The sequence below is a fragment of the Salvelinus fontinalis genome, chromosome 40 (assembly GCF_029448725.1).
Source record: "Salvelinus fontinalis isolate EN_2023a chromosome 40, ASM2944872v1, whole genome shotgun sequence".
NCBI classification, from domain to species: Eukaryota; Metazoa; Chordata; class Actinopteri; order Salmoniformes; family Salmonidae; genus Salvelinus; species Salvelinus fontinalis.
Window position 1 is genome coordinate 2979850 of NC_074704.1, and position 22606 is coordinate 3002455.

Here is a 22606-nt window from a genome sequence, read left to right on the forward strand (position 1 = left end):
GTACAGGGCTCCCCAATGTACAGGGCTCCCCAATGTACAGGGCTCCCAAGTGGCGCAGCGGTTTAAGGCGCTGCATCTCTATGCAAGAGGCATCACTGCAGTCCCTGGTTAGAATGCAGGCTGTATCACATCCGGCCGTGATTGGTAGTCCCATAGGGTGGCGCACAATTGGCCCAGAGCATCGACTGGGTTTGGCCGGGGTAAATAAGAATTTGTTCTTAACTGACTTGCCTAGTTAAATAAATAAGGTTAAATGTTCTTATTTTTTTTGAGGTGATTTTTTGAGGTGATTTCCCACAGTTAAAGTCCTGCAATAAGAGCTCCGATGCTAATATTTGTGTAAACTCTTCACATTTCATAGACCCAAGATCCAGAGGTGACGCTGTACAGTGCAATAGAAGTCTGTCCCAATGCAATTCTAATTCTAATAATTCTAATACAGCCACAGTGCTGTATCTAATACAGCCACAGTGCTACTTCTTCTAACCTTGTTTAGAATTATCTTGTCCAAATCTGCCATTTGCATTAGTTTCAGTATGGGACTCTTATTTTGAAGGCGAAGCGCAACATCCATTTTGGCTCATCATTATTCTAGCTAGCATCACACAGGTGTTTTTCTGAAGGGATACAATAATCACTTGCAACCTGCACGGTCTCAAACAGAGTACGGAGAAGAGCAACGGTCGGTAGTCGAGATCTGTCGCGTGCACAGAAGAACCACACTAGAACCGGACAGAAAAAAACAACTCAAAACCTGTCAGACCATCGGAGAAGTGAACTCGAACGAGCCTGAGAGAAAACGGAGCCTTTGTTTTCAGAAGCAGCAGGGAGCCGAACCGGAGGAAAGATGATGAGTTTTCTGCCATACTTCTCCGCTGAGACCTGGACCCTCCTGGCCCTCCTCATCACCCTCATTGTAGTGTAAGGTCTTCAAATCAAATGTTATTTGTCACATTTATCGAAGTTAACCGGTGTAGACTAACAGTGAAATGCTTAGTTAGGGGTCCTTTTCCAACAATGCAAGATAAGTTATATATTTTGTACACTTCTCTAGAACATATTACTAGTTAACGCGCGTGCGTGTGCGTGCATGCGTGCGTGCGTGCGTGCGTGCGTGCGTGCGTGCGTGCGTGCGTGCGTGCGTGCGTGCGTGTGTGTGTGTGTGTGTGTGTGTGCGTGCGTGCGTGTGTGTGTACAGGTATGGGTACTGGCCCTATGGTGTGTTCACTAAGATGGGTGTCCCTGGTCCCAAACCCCTACCTTACTTTGGCACAATGATGGAGTATAGAAAGGTTAGTACCCGTTCAGAATAAACATCTCATATTGTCAACAATAGTGTTATTTCCCCCCATGTAAAACAATACAATGAGAAGGAAAATGAGGACTAGACGGTTGTTTAAACAATAGATAAATAAAATATCATATGAGACTTGATCAGTCTAGAAGTTGTGTTTTTGACCCTGGGGACCATAGAAAAGAACAAACCCTCCTCAACTCTCACCTGTTTCAGGTGTTCTCTGTTCAGGTGTAAGACACACCTATGTGACCTCCTGGGGCATGAATCAGCTGTTTCTTCTCTCTCTCTCTCTCTCTATCTGTCTGTCTGTCTGTCTCTCTCTCTCTCTATGTCTCTCACCTCTACAGGGCATCGCTAACTTTGACACAGAGTGCTTTCAGAAGTATGGGAGAATCTGGGGGTGAGTTCAGTTGTCTGTACCGTACCAGGATGACTCACAACTGTTCTATGCTCTTTCAATTCATCACCTGCTCGAGCTGTCATGTGACCATGAAAAATATGAATAATATCAACCACAACTAGAATATTGTTTTCTATGTAATTTTATAAGAGGTGGTTAAATGTGTGGGTTTCCAGTGTTGGCATGGTTACTTTCTAAATGTAATCCATTACAGTTACAAGTTTTACCTGTCCAACATTACTCCAAACTCAGTAACGTAATCTGATTACATCCAGTTACTAGTTTTACCTGTCCAACATTACCCCAAACTCAGTAACGTAATCTGATTACATTCAGTTACTAGTTTTACCTGTCCAACATTACCCCAAACTCAGTAAAGTAATCTGATTACATTCAGTTACTAGTTTTACCTGTCCAACATTAACCCCAAACTCAGTAATGTAATCTGATTACATTCAGTTACTAGTTTTACCTGTCCAACATTAACCCCAAACTCAGTAAAGTAATCTGATTACATTCAGTTACTAGTTTTACCTGTCCAACATTACCCCAAACTCAGTAAAGTAATCTGATTACATTCAGTTACTAGTTTTACCTGTCCAACATTAACCCCAAACTCAGTAATGTAATCTGATTACATTCAGTTACTAGTTTTACCTGTCCAACATTAACCCCAAACTCAGTAATGTAATCTGATTACATTCAGTTACTAGTTTTACCTGTCCAACATTACCCCAAACTCAGTAAAGTAATCTGATTACATTCAGTTACTAGTTTTACCTGTCCAACATTAACCCCAAACTCAGTAATGTAATCTGATTACATCCAGTTACTAGTTTTACCTGTCCAACATTAACCCCAAACTCAGTAATGTAATCTGATTACATCCAGTTACTAGTTTTACCTGTCCAACATTACCCCAAACTCAGTAACGTAATCTGATTACATCCAGTTACTAGTTTTACCTGTCCAACATTACCCCAAACTCAGTAACGTAATCTGATTACATTCAGTTACTAGTTTTACCTGTCCAACATTACCCCAAACTCAGTAATGTAATCTGATTACATTCAGTTACTAGTTTTACCTGTCCAACATTACCCCAAACTCAGTAATGTAATCTGATTACATTCAGTTACTAGTTTTACCTGTCCAACATTACCCCAAACTCAGTAACGTAATCTGATTACATTCAGTTACTAGTTTTACCTGTCCAACATTACCCCAAACTCAGTAACGTAATCCGATTACATTCAGTTGCTTTTAGATTACTTTCCCTTTAAGTGGCAATACATTTTACTTCATGGGTTGGTTATGTAAGCTTCGTCTAGTCTCCTCCTACACATCTGAACAGACAATACAACAAATACAACCCTGTGTGTTTCTCCTCTGTGAATGATCTATGATGGGAGGCAGTCTGCTCTGTGTACCATGTAGTTGTATATACAGTGGTTAAAGCCAGGTGTGTTTCTCCTCTGTGAAGGATCTATGATGGGAGGCAGCCTGTACCATGTAGGTGTATATATAGTGGTTAAAGCCAGGTGTGTTTCTCCTCTGTGAAGGATCTATGATGGGTGGCAGCCTGTTCTGTGTATCATGTAGGTTTATATATAGTGGTTAAAGCCAGGTGTGTGTTTCTCCTCTGTGAAGGATCTATGATGGGAGGCAGCCTGTTCTGTGTATCATGGACAAAAGCATGATCAAGACCGTCCTGATTAAAGAGTGTTACAACATTTTCATCAACCACAGGGTGAGACACACACACACACACACACACACACACACACACACACACACACACACACACACACACACACACACACACACACACACACACACACACACACACACACACACACACACACACACACACACACACACACACACATCCCCTAATAATAATCTGAACTAATAATAATCCTAACATTATTACTGATATTATTAATACATTATTTGTGGCATTCATTATTCATACATTTTAAAGTAGTGTGAATATTATGTAAATACTATGATCCCATGTTTTAGTACTTCTGTCTAAATGTTGAGCTGTTTGATCATTAATACAACTGTCCTCCATGTTTTAGTACTTCTGTCTAAATGTTGAGCTGTTTGATAATTAAACCTTTCATTGCTACCCATCCCGGATCCGGGAGCATCGTCATCAAAAAAACTGACTAGCATAGCCTAGCCAAACGCGACAGGGATATCATATAATATAATTTTCATGAAATCACAAGTCCAATACAGCAGATGAAAGATAAACATCTTGTGAATCCAGCCATCATTTCCGATTTTTAAAATGTTTTACAGCGAAAACACAATATGTATTTATATTAGCTAACCACAATAGCAAAAGACTCAACCGCATATTTTCACAATTTTTCTACCGCATAGGTAGCTATGACAAAACCGACCAAATAGAGATATAATTAGTCACTAACCAAGAAACAACTTCATCAGATGACAGTCTTATAACATGTTATACAATAAATGTATGTTTTGTTCGAAAATGTGCATATTTGCGGTATAAATCATAGTTTTACATTGCAGCTACCATCAAAAATATCACCAAAGCAGCCAGAATAATTACAGAGAGCAATGTGAAATACCTAAATACTCATCATAAAACATTTATGAAAAATACATGGTGTACAGCAAATGAAAGATAAACATATTGTGAATCCAGTCAATATTTCCGATTTTTTAAGTGTTTTACAGCGAAAACACAATATAGCATTATATTAGCTTACCACAATAGCCAAACACACAAATGCATTTATTAGCAGCAAAAGGTAGCGATCGCAAAAACCAGCAAAAGATATCAAATTAATCACTAACCTTGACCAACGTCATCAGATGACAGTCTTATAACATCAGGTTATACAATACACTTATGTTTTGTTCGAAAATGTGCATATTTAGAGCTGCAAACCGTGGTTATACATTGTGAATATGTAGCATCGATTCACCAAATTGTCCGGAGCAATTTTGGACACTCACCTAATCTGACCAAAGAACTCATCATAAACTTTACTAAAAAATACATGTTGGACAGCAAATGAAAGATACACTAGTTCTTAATGCAACCGCCGTGTTAGATTTTTAAAAATAACTTTACCATAACAAACAGCTTACGTTATAGCGAGACAGCGCCCGCCAAAACGCGAATAATAGGACTCAACATTTTCCACAGAAATACGAAATAACATCATAAATTGTTCTTACTTTTGCTGAGCTTCCATCAGAATGTTGTACAAGGAGTCCTTTGTCCAGAATAAATCGTTGTTTGGCTTTAGAATGTCCTTCTCTCCTGTCGAATTTGCTCCACAAGGCTAGCCAATGTTGATGACGTTCCCAATTTTTCTCGACGCAGAGAACGGAAAACTCCAAAAGTCCCATTAAACGTTGAATAAACTGATGAAACTCGGTTGAAAAAACCTACTTTATGATGTTTTTCTAATATGTATCAAATAAAAACAAAGCCGGAGATATTAGCCGTGTATACCGAACGCTTATCATAAGACAATAGGGAGGTGCTTCCCGCGCCTAGGTAGAGAAAGGAAATTCTGGACACGTCATTCCAAGAGCTCTTGTTCGACCTCAGATCAAGCTAGACACCCCATTCCACCTTCCACTGCCTGTTGACATCTAGTGGAAGGCGTATGCAGTGCATGCATATCCACAGAGTACGAGGCAGTTTAATTTGGGCACGATTTTTTCCAAAGTGGAAACAGCGCCCCCATATTGACAAGAATTAATACAACTGTCCTCCATGTTTTAGGACTTCTATCTGAACGGCGAGATGTTTGATGCGTTGTCCGTTGCCAAGGACGATACATGGAAACGGATCCGCAGTGTCCTCTCACCTTCCTTTACCTCTGGACGACTAAAAGAGGTAGAACCATCCCTCCATCTCTCCCTTTCTATGTTTTATCAACAAGTTATAAACGCTTTATAACTTGTTATAAACTCATTATAGCTTGTTATAACTCTTTACTAACTCATTATAGCTTGTTAGAAACTCTTTATTAACTCATTAAAACTTGTTACAAACTCTTTACTAACTCATTATAGCTTGTTATAAACTACTAAATCATTATAGCTTGTTATAAACTCTTTATAGCTTGCTTTAAACTCTTTACAAACGCATTATAGCTTGTTATAAACTTTTTATAGCTTGTTGTAAACTATTAAATCATTATAGCTTTTAATAAACTCTTGATTAACTCATTATAGCTTGTTATAAACTATTAACTAACTCATTACAGCTTGTTATAAACTCTTTATTAACTCATTATAGCTTGTTATAAACTATTAACTCATTATAGCTTGTTATAAACTATTAACTCATTATAGCTTGTTATAAACTATTAACACATTATAGCTTGTTATAATCTCTTTATAGCTTGCTACAAACTCTTTATTAACTGATTATAGCTTGTTATAAACTCTTTATAAACTCACTATAGCTTGTTATAAACTCTTTATTAACTCATTATAGCTTGTTATGAACTCAAACCTAAATCAAATCAAATTGTATTAGTCGCTAACACATATTTAGGCAGATGTGGGTGTAGTGAATTGCTTGTGTTCCTAGCTCCAACAGTGCAGTAATTTCTGACAATACACAACAATACACACAAGTCTAAAAGTAAAATAATGGAATTAAGAAATATAGAAATATTAGGATAAGCAATGTCGAATTCTGGAGTATGAAATTACAGTTTAAGTCGGAAGTTTACATACACTTAGGTTGGAGTCAATTAAACTAGTTTTTCAACCACTCCACAAATCTCTTGTTAACAAACTATAGTTCTGGCAAGTCGGTTAGGACATCTACTTTGTGCATGACCCAAGTCATTTTAAAAACAATTGTTTTCAGACAGATTATTTCACTTATAATTCACTGTATCACTATTCCAGTGGGTCAGAAGTTTACATACACTAAGTTGGCTGTGCCTTTAAACAACTTGGAAAATTCCAGAAAAGGATGTCATGCCTTTAGAAGCTTCTGATAGCATAATTGATATAATTTGAGTCAATTGGAGGTGTACCTGTGGATGTATTTCAAGGCTTATCTTCAACCTCAGTGTCTCTTTGCTTGACATCATGGGAAAATCAAAAGAAATCAGCCAAGACCTCAGACAAAAAATTGGAGACCTACACAAGTCTGGTTCATCCTTGGGAGCAATTTCCAATTGCCTGAAGGTGGCACGTTCATCTGTACAAACAATAGTACGCTAGTATAAACACCATGGTACCACACAGCCGTCATACTGCTTAGGAAGGAGACGCATTCTGTCTCCTAGAGATGTACGTACTTTGGTGCGAAAAGTGCAATCCCAGAACAACAGCAAAGGACCTTGTGAAGATCCTGGAGGAAACGAGTACAAAAGTATCTATATCCACAGTAAAATGAGTCCTATATCGACATAACCCAAAAGGCCGCTCAGCAAGGAAGAAGCCACTGCTCCAAACCGCCATAAAAAAGCCAGACTACGGTTTGCAACTGCACATGGGGACAAAGATTGTACTTTTTGGAGAAATGTTCTCTGGTCTGATGAAACAAAAATAGAACAGTTTGGCCATAATGACCATCGTTATGTTTGGAGGAAAAAGGGGGAGGCTTGCAAGGCGAAAACACCACCCCAACTGTGAAGCACAAGGGTGGCAGCATCATGTTATGGGGGTGCTTTGCTGCAGGAGGGACTGGTGCACTTCACAATATAGATAGCATCATGAGGAACAAAAATTATGTAGATATATTGAAGCAACATCTCAAGACTTCAGTCAGGAAGTTAAATCTTGATCACAAATGGGTCTTCCAAATGGACAATGACCCCAAGCATACTTCCAAAGTTGTGGCAAAATGGCTAAGGACAATAAAGTCAAGGTATTGGAGTGGCCATCACAAAGCCCTGACCTCAATCCCATAGAAAATGTGTGGGCAGAACTGAAAAAGAAAAAACGTGTGCGAGCAAGGAGGCCTACAAACCTGACTCAGTTACACCAGCTCTGTCAGGAGGAATGGGCCAAAATTCACCCAACTTATTGTGGGAAGCTTGTGGAAGGCTACCCAAAACGTTTGACCGAAGTTAAACAATTTAAAGGCAATGCTACCAAATACTAATTGAGCGTATGTAAACTTCTGACCCACTGGGAATGCTATGAAAGAAATACAAGCTGAAATAAATTATTCGCTCTACTTTTATTCTGACATTTCATATTCTTAAAATAAAGTGGTGATTCTAACTGACATAAAACAGGAATTTTTTACTAGGATTAAATGTAAGGAATTGTGAAAAACTGAGTTTAAATGTATTTGGATAAGGTGCATGTGTCACGTTCCTGACCTGTTTTCTGTTATTTTTGTATGTGTTTAGTTGGTCAGGGCGTGAGTTGGGGTGGGCATTCTATGTTTTGTGTTTCTATGTTTAGGTCATTTGTAATTAGCCGTATATGGTTCTCAATCAGGGACAGGTGTTTGACGTTTCCTCTGATTGAGAACCATATAAAGGTAGGCTGTTCACACTGTTTGTTTGTGGGTGGTTGTCTTCCGTGTCTGTGCATGTTGCACCACACGGGACTGTTTCGGTTTGTTCGTTCGTTTGTTGTAGTCTGTACCTGTTTGTGCGTTCTTCGTGTTATATGTAAGTTCTCATAGTTCAGGTCTGTCTACGTTCGTTTGTTATTTTGTAGTTTGTTAAAGTGTGTTAAAGTGGTTTTCGTCTTTACTTTAATAAACTTCATTATGTCCACATTCCACGCTGCGCTTTGGTCCGATCCCTACTCCTCCTCTTCTTCCGAAGAGGAGGAGGACAATCGTTACAGCATGTAAACTTCTGTCTTCAACTCTATATATATCTATATACAGTGATGAGAACAAGTATTTGATACACTGTCGATTTTGCAGGTTTTCCTACTTACAAAGCATGTAGAGGTCTGTAATTTTTATCATAGGTACACTTCAACTGTGAGAGAGGGAATCTAAAACAAAAATCTAGAAAATCACATTGTATGGTTTTTAAGTAATTCATTTGCATTTGCTATTATAGTCTAGCTGTTCCTAAATGGAAATCCAAGAGCTAAGGAGCCTAAATGTCCAGCAAGCTATTCTAGTCTAGCTGTTCCTGAATGGGAATCCAAGAGCTAAGGAGCCTAATTTACTGGTTTCTCTTAGTTATTTATCCCAGGAAAAGGGAGCGGTTTTGTGCATTAATCTCGGTATCCGGGTTATGTCCATTCAACCCTACTCATGAAACAGCACTCTGCTAACCTCTACCTCTACCTCTCTATCTACCTCTACCTCTCTCTACCTCTCTATCTACCTCTACCTCTCTCTACCTCTCTATCTACCTCTACCTCTCTCTGCCTCTCTATCTACCTCTACCTCTCTATCTACCTCTCTCTCTCTCTCTCTCTCTATCTACCTCTCTCTCTCTCTCTCTACCTCCCTCTCTCTCTCTCTCTATCTACCTCCCTCTCTCTCTCTCTATCTACCTCTCTCTCTCTACCTCCCTCTCTCTACCTCCCTCTCTCTACCTCCCTCTCTCTCTATATCTCTCTACCTCTCTCTCTCTCTCTCTCTCTCCTCTAGATGTTTGGTATCATGAAGCAGCACTCTGCTACCCTGCTGAATGGAATGAAGAAGAAGGCAGATAAAGACCAGACCATCGAAGTGAAGGAGTGAGTCCTGATTCCTAACCTCTGACCTCTGGCTTTTCACCTTACACCTCTGAGTCTTAATTGTAATACACCTACAAACATATATATATTATAACATATATATAACATATATTCCACGCGAGAAATTGCCAAGAAACTAAAGATCTCGTACAACGCTGTGTACTACTTCCTTCACAGAACAGAGCAAACTGGCTCTAACAAGAATAGAAAGAGGAGTGGGAGGCCCCGGTGCACAACTGAGCAAGAGGACAAATACATTAGAGTGTCTAGTTTGAGAAACAGACGCCTCACAAGTCCTCAACTGGCAGCTTCATTAAATAGTACATGCAAAACACCAGTCTCAACGTCAACAGTGAAGAGGCGACTCCGGGAAGCTGGCTTTCTAGGCAGAGTTGCAAAGAAAAAGCCATATCTCAGACTGGCCAACAAAAAGTAAAGATTAGATGGGCAAAAGAACACAGACACTGGACAGAGGAACTCTGCCTAGAAGGCCAGAATCCCGGAGTCGCCTCTTCACTGTTGACATTGAGACTGGTGTTTTGCGGGTACTATTTAATGAAACTGCCAGCTGGTCAGTAGTTTTAGTCATTATTTGTGTGGTCTAGAGGTCGACCGATTACATGGCCGATTAATTAAGGACCGATTTCAAGATTTCATAACAATCGGTGATCGGCCTTTTTGGACGCCGATTATGGCCGATTACATTGCACTCCACGAGGAGACTGCGTGGCAGACTGACCATCTGTTACGCGAGTGCAGCATCAGAAGGACCTTGTGGCTGTGTAACAGTAACCAGTGATCCGGGTCACGGCACCAATGTAACAGTATAACTTTAGTACCGTCCCCTCGCCACGGGCGCGAACCAGGGACCCTCTGCACACATCAACAACCCATCGCTCCACAAAAGCCGCGGCCCTTGCAGAGCAAGGGGCAACACTACATCTAGGTTTCAGAGCAAGTGACGTAACTGATTGAAACGCTACTAGCGCGTACCCCCTAACTAGCTAGCCATTTCACATCCGTTACAGCTGCAAGGAGCCGAGGTAAGTTGCTAGCATTAAACTTACGTTATAAAAAACAATCAATCTTCACATAATCACTAGTTAACTACACATGGTTGATGATATTACTAGGTTAACTAGCTGTCACACCCTGACCTTAGTTTTCTATGTTTTCTGTATTATTTTGGTCAGGTCAGGTTGTGAGGAGGGTGGGTATGTGTGTTTTGTCTTGTCTAGGGTTTTTGTTTATCTATGGGGATTTTGTAGGTCTATGGTGGTCTGAATTGGTTCCCAATCAGATGCAGCTGTTTATCGTTGTCTCTGATTTGGGATCCTATTTAGGTTGCCATTTTCCATTTTGGGTTTGTGGGTTATTGTCTATGTGTAGTTGCATGCACTCAGTGTTTATAGCGCCACGTTCGTTTTGTTTGGTTAGTTTGTTTAAGTGTTCTTCGTTTATTAAAAGAAGAATGTATATAATCAATGCGGTGCCTGTTAATTTATCATCGAATCACAGCCTACTTCAACTTGATGATTTATCAAAAGCGCATTCGCGAAAAAAGCACAATCGTTGCGATAACGTACCTAACCATAAACATCAATGCATTTCTTAAAATCAATACACACGTATATTTAGTTAAACGTGCATATGTAGTTAAAATAAATTCATGTTAGCAGGCAATATTAACTAGGAAAATTGTGTCACTTTTCTTGCGTTCAGTACAAGCAGAGTCAGGGTATATGCAGCATTTTGGGCCGCCTGGCTTGTTGCGAACTGTTGAAAGGCCATTTATTCCGAACAAAGACCGTAATTAATTTGCCAGAATTTTAGGTAATTATGACATAACATTGAAGGTTGTGTAATGTAAAAGTAATATTTAGACTTAGGGTTTCCACCCGTTCGATAAAATACGGAACTGTGACGATCTTCATTGGGAGAAAGAGATGAGGACCAATGCGCAGCGTGGTAATTGTTCATGATGAATATTTAATGGGTCAAACTGAACACTGAAATACAAAACAATAAAGTGAACTAACGAAAACCGAAACAGTTCCGTGTGGAACACACAGACACAGAAAACAACCACCCACAAAACACAATAGAAAACAGGCTCCCTAAATATGGTTCCCAATCAGAGACAACGACTAACACCTGCCTCTGATGGAGAACCATATCAGGCCAAACGAAAAACCCAACATAGAAAAACAAACATAGATAACCCACCCAACTCACGCCCTGACCATACTAACACAAAGAAATAACAAAACAACTAAGGTCAGAACGTGACAGGAACGGTTCCGTATTTCACTGAAAGAATAAAAGTTTAGTTTTCGAAATGAGAGGTTCCAGATTTGACCATATTAACTTTTTTATGGCTGCAGGGGCAGTATTGAGTAGCTTGGATGAAAGGTGCCCATTTCAAACGGCCTGCTCCTCAGTCATAGTTCCTAATATTTGCATATTATTATTAGTATTGGATAAAAAACACTCCAAAGTTTCTAAAACTGTTTGAATTATGTCTGTGAGATTAACAGAACTCATATTGGCAGGCAAAATCCTGAGTTGAAATCAAAACAGGAAGTCAGAAATCTGAGCTTGTCTGTATTCACCAGAGTCCCTTAAGAAATCCAATTGTGTTATGAATGATGTTGCACTGCCTATGGGTTCCACTAGATGTCAGCAATCAATAGAAACTCCAATGAGACTTCTATGATGTTGTGGGAGAGAATGAGAGCAGAATCAGTCAGGTGTCCATCAAGCAGCCATGCGCTTATCATGTCACTTCCTCATGCACGACACTGACGTTCCATTGCTCACGCAGACAAGAAGGAATACTCCGGTTGGAACTTTATTGAAGCTATATGTTAAAAACATCCTAATGTTTGATTCAGTACTTAGTTTGAAATGTTTCTTCGACCAGTAATATCACATTTTGAAGTTTTTGTCCGATATAACGCTGCCCAGAATTAGCGTTTGGATATGTAAACCAGACGTGCTAACAAAAGAAGGTATTTGGACATAAATAACGGATTTTTTCGAACAAAACAAACATTTATTGTGGACCTGGGATTCCTGGTGTGCTTTCTGATCCAGATCAACAAAGGTAATGGAATGTTTATCATGTATTTTATTGTTTACAGTGACGCTATCTTTGCAGCTGTGGTATGCTACTTTGAGCACCGTCTCAGATTATAGCGTGCAATTGTTTTTCCGTAAAGCTTTTAAAAAAATATGACATAGCGGTTGCATTAAGGAGAGGTATATCTATAATTCAATGTGTATAACTTGTATTATCATCTATATTTATGATGAGTATTCATGTTGAAACGGTGGGCTATGCAAAGTCACTTGATGTTTTTGCATTTAGTGAATCTTGTAGCCTCAATGTAAACTCAGATTTTTTGATATAAATATGAATTTAATCAAACATAACACGCATGTATTGTGTAACATGAAGTCCTATGAGTGTCATCTGAAGAAAATAATCGAAGGTTAGTGATTCATTTTATCTCTATTCTGGTTTTTGTGATGCTATATTTAGCTGGGAAAAATGGCTTTGATTATTTTTGGTTTTGTGGTGACCTAACATAATCGTTTGTAGTGCTTTCGCTGAAAGACTATTTGAAATCGGACACTTTGGTGGGATTAACAACAAGATTACCTTTAAAATGGTATAAGACACATGTATGTTTGAGGAATTTTAATTATGAGATTTCTGGTTTTTGAATTTGGCGCCCTGCACTTGGACTGGCTGTTGTCATATTGGTCCCGATATCGGGACTGCAGCCATAAGCGGTCACCAAAGGCTCGTATTTCTGTGTGTTTATTATATTATGATTAGGTATATTATTTCAAAGAGCAGTCTGACTGAGCGGTGGTAGAGAGCAGTAGGCTCTTAAGCATTCATTCGAACAGCAGCTCTTAGCAATGCCGGGATGCACAGCGCTGTTTATGACTTCAAACCTGTCAACTCCCGAGATTAGGCTGGCAACACTAAAGTGCTTATAAGAACATCAGAACAGTCAAAGAACAGGCAAAGGTATATGAAATACAAATGGTATAGAGAGACATAGTCCTATAATAACTACAACCTTAAACTTCTTAATAACTGGGAATATTGAAGACTCATGTTAAAAGGAACAACCAGCTTCATACGTTCTCATGTTCTGAGCGAGGAACTTAAACGTTAGCTTTCTTACATAGCACATATTGCACTTTTACTTTCTTCTCAACACTTTGTTTTTGCATTATTTAAACCAAATTGAACATGTTTCATTATTTATTTGAGACAACAAATTTTATTTATGTGTTATATTAAGTTAAAATAAAAGTGTTCATTGTTCATTCAGTATTGTTGTAATTCTCATTTATTACAAATAAACATAAATTAACCTGTCTAGGATGAGAGTGCCGCTAGCGGCACTCCCCCCCCCCCCCCCCACTGAAAAGGCAGAGCCGCGAAATTCAAAAAAAATATTTTTTTTAAATATTTAACTTTCACACATTAAAGTCCAATACAGCTAATGAAAGACACAGATCTTGTGAATCCAGCCAACACGTCCGATTTTTAAAATGTTTTACAGGGAAGACACAATATGTAAAGATGTACATCTATTACCTAAAAACACATTAGCATAATCCACCATCTTTTATTTGTCCACCAACACCAGTAGCTATCACCAATTCGGCTAAACTAAGATATTTATAGCCCCTAACCAAGAAAAAAACTCATCAGATGACAGTCTGATAACATATTTATGGTATGGGATAGGTTTTGTTAGAAAAAAGTGCATATTTCAGGTAGATGGCATAGGTTACAATTGCACCCACCGTCACAAATGGACTAGAATAATTACTATGAGCAACGTGTTTACCTACTTACTAATCATCAAACATTTCGTAAAAATACACAGCATACACTAATCGAAAGACACAGATCCTGTGAATACAGACTATTTCAGATTTTCTAAGTGTCTTACAGCGAAAACACAATGAATCGTTATATTAGCATAGCACATAGCACATAGCAGCCCAGCATTGATTCTAGCCAAAGTGGGCGATAACGTCAACATCGCCAAAAATATATTAATTTTTTTCACTAACCTTCTCAGAATTCTTCAGATGACACTCCTGTAACATCATATTACACAATCCATATAGAGTTTGATCGAAAATGTTTATATTTAGCCACCAAAATCATGGTTAGACAATGTGAAATGTACCCAAGCTGGTGAGAAAATGTCCGTGCGCCACTTAGACAGTGATCTACTCTTATACATAAATACTCATAAACGTGACTAAAAAATATAGGGTGGACAGGGATTGATAGACAATTTAATTCTTAATACAATCGCGGAATTACATTTTTTAATTTATCCTTACTTTTCAATACAGTTTGCGCCAAGCGAAGCTACGTCAAAAAACATGGCGTCCTAAGCCACTAAAATTTTTCGACAGAAACACGATTTATCATAATAAAAATGTCCTACTTTGAGCTGTTCTTCCATCAGTATCTTGGGCAAAGGATCCTTTCTTGGGAGTAATCGTCTTTTGGTGGAAAGCTGTCCTCTTGCCATGTGGAAATGCCAACTGCGTTCGGGATGAACTGGAAGCGTGCCCAGCAATTCAGAGCGTTTCAGAAATAAATGTCCCAAAATCACACTAAACGGATATAAATTGCTATAAAACGCTTTAAATTAACTACCTTATGATGTTTTTAACTCCCATAACGAGTAGAAACATGACCCGAGTAATATTACTCCCTCCACTAATGCTTGGAACAGGTGCGGGCCGGTGTCCTCTAGGCGCATGACGCAGCTCCAAAAGAGTGACTAGCTACAGGGTTTTTTCATTTGTAGTGCCTGTGAACGCGCAATCGACCCCATTCAAATCGTCATCACGTAAAGGCATCCAGGGGAAGACGTAAGCAGTGTCCGTATAGTCATAGCAATAACAGTGCCCTTTTAACTGACTCCAGATCAGGGGCCAAAATTTCTGAAATCTGACTCCATGTCAGTGAAATTGCTGTAGAATGGGCTCTGTTCCACTTAGAGACAAAATTTCAACTCCTATAGAAACTATAGACTGTTTTCTATCCAATAATAATAATAATATGCATATTGTACGATCAAGGATTTTGTGGGAAGCCGTTTCAAAAATTACACGATTAGCATAAATAGTCACAACAGCGCCCCCATCCTCAACAGGTTAATCGATATCAGCTTTTTTGGGTCCTCCAATAATCAGTATCGGTATCGGCGATGAAAAATCATAATCGGCCGACCTCTAGTGTGGTCAATACTTGTGTATTCAGTACTTGTGTGGTTGCGGTCAGTGGTTGTGGTCAATAGTTGTGTGGTCAGTAGTTTTGTGGGCAGTAGCTGTGGTCGGTAGTTGTGGTCAATAGTTGTGTGGTCAGTAGCTGTGGTCAGTAGTGGTGGTCGGCATTTGTGGTCAGTAGTTGTGGTCAGTGGTTGTGGTCGGTAGTTGTGGTCAATAGTTGTGTGGTCAGTAGCTGTGGTCGGTAGTTGTGGTCAATAGTTGTGTGGTCAGTAGCTGTGGTCAGTAGTGGTGGTCGGCATTTGTGGTCAGTAGTTGTGTGGTTGTGGTCAGTAGCTGTGGTCAGTAGTTGTGTCCGGCGTTTGTGGTCGGTGGTTGTGTGGTTGTGGTCAGTGGTTGCGGTCGGTGGTTGTGTGGTTGTGGTCAGTGTTATGTGGTCGGTAGTTGTGGTCTGTGGCTGTGCTCAATAGTTGTGTAGCTGTGGTCAGTATTTGTGGTCGGTAGTTGTGGTCGGTTATGTGGTCAGTAGGTTTGGTCAGTGGTTGTGTGGTTGGTACTTGTGTTTGTGGTCAGTTATTGTGTGGTTGTGGTCGGTAGTTATGGTCAGTAGTTGTGGTCAGTAGTTGTGGTCAGAAGTTGTGGTCGGTAGTTGTGTGGTCAGTAGTTGTGGTCAGTGTTTGTGGTCGGTAGGTGTGTCTGTACATGTGTCGTCGGTAGTTGTGGTCGGTGGTTGTGGTCGGTAGTTGTGTTGTCGGTTGTTGTGGTCTGTAGTTGTATGGTCTGTAGTTGTGGTCAGTAGTTGTGGTCAGTAGTTGTGGTCAGTAGATGTGTAGTTGTGGTCAGTATCTGTGTAATTGTGGTCAGTAATTGTGTGGTCAGTAGGTGTGTAATTGTGGTTGTGTTGCAGGTTCTTTGGGCCCTACAGTATGGATGTGGTCACCAGCACAGCCTTCAGTGTGGACATTGACTCTCTGAACAACCCTTCAGACCAAGCAGAGTCAGGGTATATGCATCATTTTTGGGCCGCCGGGCTCGTTACGAACTGTTGAAAGGCCATTTATTCCGAACAAAGACCGTAATTAATTTGCCAGAATTAAGGGTAATTATGACATAACATTGAAGGTTGTGCAATGTAAAAGTAATATTTAGACTTAGGGTTTCCACCCGTTCGATAAAATACGTAACAGTTCCGTATTTCACTGAAAGAATAAACGTTTTGTTTTCGAAATGAGAGGTTCCAGATTTGACCATATTAATGACCAAAGGCTCGTATTTCTGTGTGTTTATTATATTATGATTAAGTATATTATTTGATAGAGCAGTCTGACTGAGCGGTGGTAAGCAGCAGCAGGCTCTTAAGCATTCATTCGAACAGCAGCTCTTAAAACCTCTTGAAGCTAGGGGGCACTATTTTTATGTTTGGAGAAATATCGTTCCCAAAGTAAACGGCCTATTTCTCAGACCCAGATGCTAGAATATGCATATAATTGACAGATCAGGATAGAAAACACTCGAAAGTTTCCAAAACTGTCGAAATATTGTCTGTGAGTATAACAGAACTGATTTTGCAGGCGAAAACCTGAGGAAATCCAACCAGGAAGTGCCTCTTATTTTGAAAAATCCCTGTTCCATTGCCTGCCTTTCCTCCATTTAAAGGGATATCAACCAGATTCCTTTTCCTGTGGCTTCCACAGGGTGTGAACAGTCTTTAGACATAGTTTCAAGCTTTTATTCTGAAAAATGAGCGAGATTTATCACATCGCGTCAGTGGACTGCCAGATGTCCTTCCATTAGTTCATGCGCGCCACAGTGGTAGCTCGACATTTTCTTTCTCTCTTGTATTGAATAGTTTACCGTCCGGTTGAAATATTATCGATTATTAATGTTAAAAACAACCCGAGGATTGATTATAAAAAACATTTGACATGTTTCTACAAACTTTACGGATACTATTTGGAATTTTCGTCTGCCCTTCATGACCTGCACGAGCCTGTGGATTACTGAACATAACGCGCCAACCAAATGGAGGTTTTTGGATATAAAAATAATCTTTATCGAACAAAAGGAACATTTATTGTGTAACTGAGAGTCTCGTGAGTGCAAACGTCCAAAGATCATCAAAGGTAAGTGATTAACTTTATTGCTTTTCTGACTTTCGTGACCAAGTTACTTTGCTGCTAGCTGTTCATATTGTTTTGTCTACTGATCGATAAACTCACACAAACGCTTGGATTGCTTTCGCTGTAAAGCATATCCACGACAGGTGGATTAACAACAAGCAAAGCTGTGTTTTGGTGTATTGCACTTGTTATTTCATGAAATTAAATATTTGTAGTAATTTTTTTAGAATTTGGTGCTCTGCAATTCAGCGGATGTTGACGAAAATGATCCCGCTAAAGGGATCTGTGTGCCAAGAGGCAATGCTGGGATGCACAGCGCTGTTTATGACTTCAAACCTGTCAACTCCCGAGATTAGGCTGGCAACACTAAAGTGCTTATAAGAACATCAGAACAGTCAAAGAATAGGCAAAGGTATATGAAATACAAATGGTATAGAGAGAAATAGTCCTATAATTCCTATAATAACTACAACCTAAAACTTCTTAACTGGGAATATTGAAGACTCATGTTAGAAGGTTGTGGTCGGTGGTTGTGGTCGGTAGTTGTGGTCGGTGGTTGGGTAGTTGTGGTCTGTGGTTGTGGTCGGTAGCTGTGGTCGGTAGTTTTGGTCGGTAGTTGTGGTTGGTAGTTGTGGTTGTGTAGTTGTGGTCGGTAGTTGTGGTCGGTGGTTGTGTAGTTGTGGTTGTGGTCGGTAGTTGTGGTCGTTAGCTGTGGTCGTTAGCTGTGGTCGGTAGCTGTGGTCGGTAGCTGTGGTCGGTAGCTGTGGTCGGTAGCTGTGGTCGGTAGCTGTGGTCGTTAGTTGTGGTCGGTAGTTGTGGTCGGTGGCTGTGGTCAGTAGTTGTGGTCAGTAGTTGTGTGGTTGTGGTCAGTAGTTGTGGTCAGTAGTTGTGGTCAGTGTTGTGGTCAGTAGTTGTGTGGTTGTGGTCAGTAGTTGTGGTCTGTCATTGTGTGGTTGTGGTCAGTGGTTATGGTCAGTAGTTGTGGTCGGTAGTTGTGGCCGGTGGTTGTGGTCGGTAGTTGTGGTCGTAGCTGTGGTCGGTAGTTGTGGCCGGTAGGTAGTTGTGGTCGGGAGTTGTGGCCGGTGGTTGTGGTCGGTAGTTGTGGTCGGTAGTTGTGGTCGGTTGTTGTGGTCGGTAGTTGTGGTCGTAGCTGTGGTCGGTAGTTGTGGCCGGTAGGTAGTTGTGGTCGGGAGTTGTGGCCGGTGGTTGTGGTCGGTAGTTGTGGTCGGTAGTTGTGGTCGGTTGTTGTGGTCGGTAGTTGTGGTCGGTAGTTGTGGTCGGTAGTTGTGGTCGGTAGTTGTGGTCGGTAGCTGTGGTCGGTAGTTGTGTGGTTGTGGTCAGTAGTTGTAGTCGGTAGTTGTGGTCAGTATTTGTGGTCAGTAGTTGTGTGGTTGTGGTCAGTAGTTATGGTCTGTCGTTGTGTGGTTGTGGTCAGTGGTTGTGGTCTAAAGTTGTGGTCGGTAGTTGTGGCCGGTGGTTGTGGTCGGTAGTTGTGGTCGTAGCTGTGGTCGGTAGTTGTGGCCGGTAGCTGTGGCCGGTAGCTGTGGCCGGTAGCTGTGGTCGGTAGTCGTGGTCTGTAGTTGTGGTCGGTAGTTGTGGCCGGTAGTTGGGGCCGGTGGTTTTGGTCGGTAGTTGTGGTCGTAGCTGTGGTCGGTAGTTGTGGTCGGTAGTTGTGGTCGGTAGTTGTGGTCGGTAGTTGTGGTCGGTAGTTGTGGTCGTAGCTGTGGTCGTAGCTGTGGTCGTAGCTGTGGTCGGTAGCTGTGGTCGGTAGCTGTGGTCGGTAGTTATGGTCGGTAGTTGTGGTTGTGGTCAGTAGTTGTGGTCAGTAGTTGTGCGGTTGTGGTCAGTAGTTGTGGTCAGTAGTTGTGTCGTTTTGGTCAGTAGTTGTGGTCGGTAGTTGTGTGGTTGTAGTCAGTGGTTGTGGTCAGTAGTTGTGTGGTTGGTAGTTGTGTGGTGTGTAATTGTGTTTGTGTTGCAGGTTCTTTGGGCCCTACAGTATGGACGTGGTCACCAGCACAGCCTTCAGTGTGGAAATGGACTCTCTGAACAACCCTTCAGACCCCTTCGTCTCCAACGTCAAGAAGATGGTCAAGTTTGACATTTTAAACCCACTGTTCCTCCTAGCCTGTGAGACCACACACACATGCACACACACACACGGACGCAGACTTGTACTTTTTAATCATATGAAGTTGTATACCTTTCTATAAATTGTTCTTCTCCTCTTCTCCTCTCCCGTCCTCCCCTCCCCTCTGCTTTTCTCTTCTCCCGTCCTCCCCTCTTCCTCTCCTCTTCTCCCCACGTCTCCTTCCCCAGCTTTGTTTCCCTTCACTGGTCCTATCATGGAGAAGATGAAGTTTTCTTTCTTCCCGACTGCGGCGTTTGACTTCTTTTACGCCTCACTGGCTAAGATCAAATCTGGACGTGACACTGGGAAATCAACTGTAAACGTGTTTTATATTTATATTTGATTGTATTGTTGATATTTAATTCTGTACATTTATATTTGTATTGTAATATTGTGTATTTATTTACTATAAAACTATGTAACTATGAAATTTATTAACTGGTGATTGGCACCAATATGAAATGTCCATATCGATATTATGTTGGAATTTAAAAACACTATTATTGGGACCCAAACATCTACATTCATATTAGAATCTGTTTGTGTTGGTTGTGATTGGACGAGATCCAGTAGAATCTGTTTGTGTTGGTTGTGATTGGACGAGATCCATTAGAATCTGTTTGTGTTGGTTGTGATTGGATGAGATCCAGTAGAATATGTTTGTGTTGGTTGTGATTGGACGAGATCCATTAGAATCTGTTTGTGTTGGTTGTGATTGGCCGAGATCCAGTAGAATCTGTTTGTGTTGGTTGTGATTGGACGAGATCCATTAGAATATGTTTGTGTTGGTTGTGATTGGACGAGATCCATTAGAATAGGTTTGTGTTGGTTGTGATTGGACGAGATCCATTAGAATCTGTTTGCGTTGGTTTTGATTGGACGAGATCCATTAGAATAGGTTTGTGTTGGTTGTGATTGGACCAGATCCATTAGAATCTGTTTGTGTTGGTTGTGATTGGACGAGATCCATTAGAATATGTTTGTGTTGGTTGTGATTGGATGGATTTGACCTCAAGTCTTTCTGCTTCCAGAATCGGGTGGATTTCTTACAGCTGATGATCGACTCTCAGAAAGACAGCGACACAAAGACAGGAGAGGAACAGAGTAAAGGTACCTGCCGAACAAACACCTGGAAACTATTGTTTCAAACACACACCTGTAAAATAATGTAACAAACACGCACCTGTAAAATAATGTTTCAAACACACACCTAGAAAATACTGTTACAAACACACACCTGTAAAATACTGTTTCAAACACACACCTGTAAAATAATGTAACAAACACACACCTGTAAAAAAATGTAACAAACACACACCTGTAAACTATTGTTACAAACACACACCTGTAAACTACTGTTTCAAACACACACCTGTAAACTACTGTTACAAACACACACCTGTAAACTACTGTTACAAACACACACCTGTAAACTACTGTTACAAACACACACCTGTAAACTACTGTTTCAAACACACACCTGTAAACTATTGTTACAAACACACACCTGTAAACTACTGTTACAAACACACACCTGTTACAAACTATTATCTTGGTCTCTCTCTCTCTCTCTTTCTCTCTCTCCCTCCACAGGACTGACTGATCATGAGATCTTGTCTCAGGCCATGATCTTCATCTTCGCCGGCTACGAGCCCTGCAGCAGTACGATGAGTTTCCTGGCCTATAACCTGGCAACCAACCCCTGTGTCATGACCAAACTGCAGGAGGAGATAGATACTGTGTTCCCCAACAAGGTAACCCCCACACCATGACCAAACTGCAGGAGGAGATAGATACTGTTTTCCCCAACAAGGTAACCCCCACACCATGACCAAACTGCAGGAGGACATAGATACTATGTTCCCCAACAAGGTAACCCCCACACCATGACCAAACTGCAGGAGGACATAGATACTGTGTTCCCCATCAAGGTAACCCCCCCACCATGACCAAACTGCAGGAGGAGATAGATACTGTGATCCCCAACAAGGTAACCCCCACACCATGACCAAACTACAGGAGGGCATAGATACTATGTTCCCCAACAAGGTAACCCCCACACCATGACCAAACTGCAGGAGGAGATAGATACTGTGATCCCCAACAAGGTAACCCCCACACCATGACCAGACTGCAGTAGGAGATAGATACTGTGATCCCCAACAAGGTAACCCCCACACCATGAACAAACTGCAGGAGGAGATAGATACTGTGTTCCCCAACAAGGTAACCCCCACACCATGACCAAACTGCAGGAGGAGATAGATACTGTGTTCCCCAACAAGGTAACCCCCACACCATGACAAAACTACAGGAGGAGATATATACTGTGATCACCAACAAGGTAACCCCCAAACCATGACCAGACTGCAGGAGGAGATAGATACTGTGTTCCCCAACAAGGTAACCCCCACACCATGACCAAACTGCAGGAGGAGATAGATACTGTGTTCCCCAACAAGGTAAGCCCCACACCATGACCAAACTGCAGGAGGAGATAGGTACTGTGTTCCCCAACAAGGTAACCCCCACACCATGACCAAACTGCAGGAGGAGGTAGATACTGTGTTCCTCAACAAGGTAACGCCCACACCATGACCAAAAAGCAGGAGGAGATAGATACTGTGTTCCCCAACAAGGTAACCCCCACACCATGACCAAACTGCCGGAGGAGGTAGATACTGTGTTCCCCA

At 40.9% G+C, this 22606-nt stretch overlaps 1 protein-coding gene across 2 annotated transcripts in view; it reads left to right on the forward strand.

The window, feature by feature from the left end:
- The first annotated feature begins 233 nt into the window (after positions 1 to 233).
- Positions 234 to 22606, forward strand: part of LOC129839790 (cytochrome P450 3A27-like) — a 28172-nt gene continuing 5799 nt past the window's right edge. Inside the window, exons 1-10 of one of the 2 annotated variants that reach the window (XM_055907428.1) lie at positions 234 to 921; positions 1199 to 1292; positions 1645 to 1697; positions 3348 to 3447; positions 5479 to 5592; positions 9295 to 9383; positions 19764 to 19912; positions 20102 to 20229; positions 20945 to 21023; positions 21507 to 21667. In XM_055907428.1, the coding sequence (XP_055763403.1) occupies positions 848 to 921; positions 1199 to 1292; positions 1645 to 1697; positions 3348 to 3447; positions 5479 to 5592; positions 9295 to 9383; positions 19764 to 19912; positions 20102 to 20229; positions 20945 to 21023; positions 21507 to 21667 (1041 nt within the window). In that variant the 5' untranslated portion in view covers positions 234 to 847. The remainder of the gene's footprint in view (positions 922 to 1198; positions 1293 to 1644; positions 1698 to 3347; positions 3448 to 5478; positions 5593 to 9294; positions 9384 to 19763; positions 19913 to 20101; positions 20230 to 20944; positions 21024 to 21506; positions 21668 to 22606) is intronic. The other variant, XM_055907429.1, reaches the window with a different exon arrangement.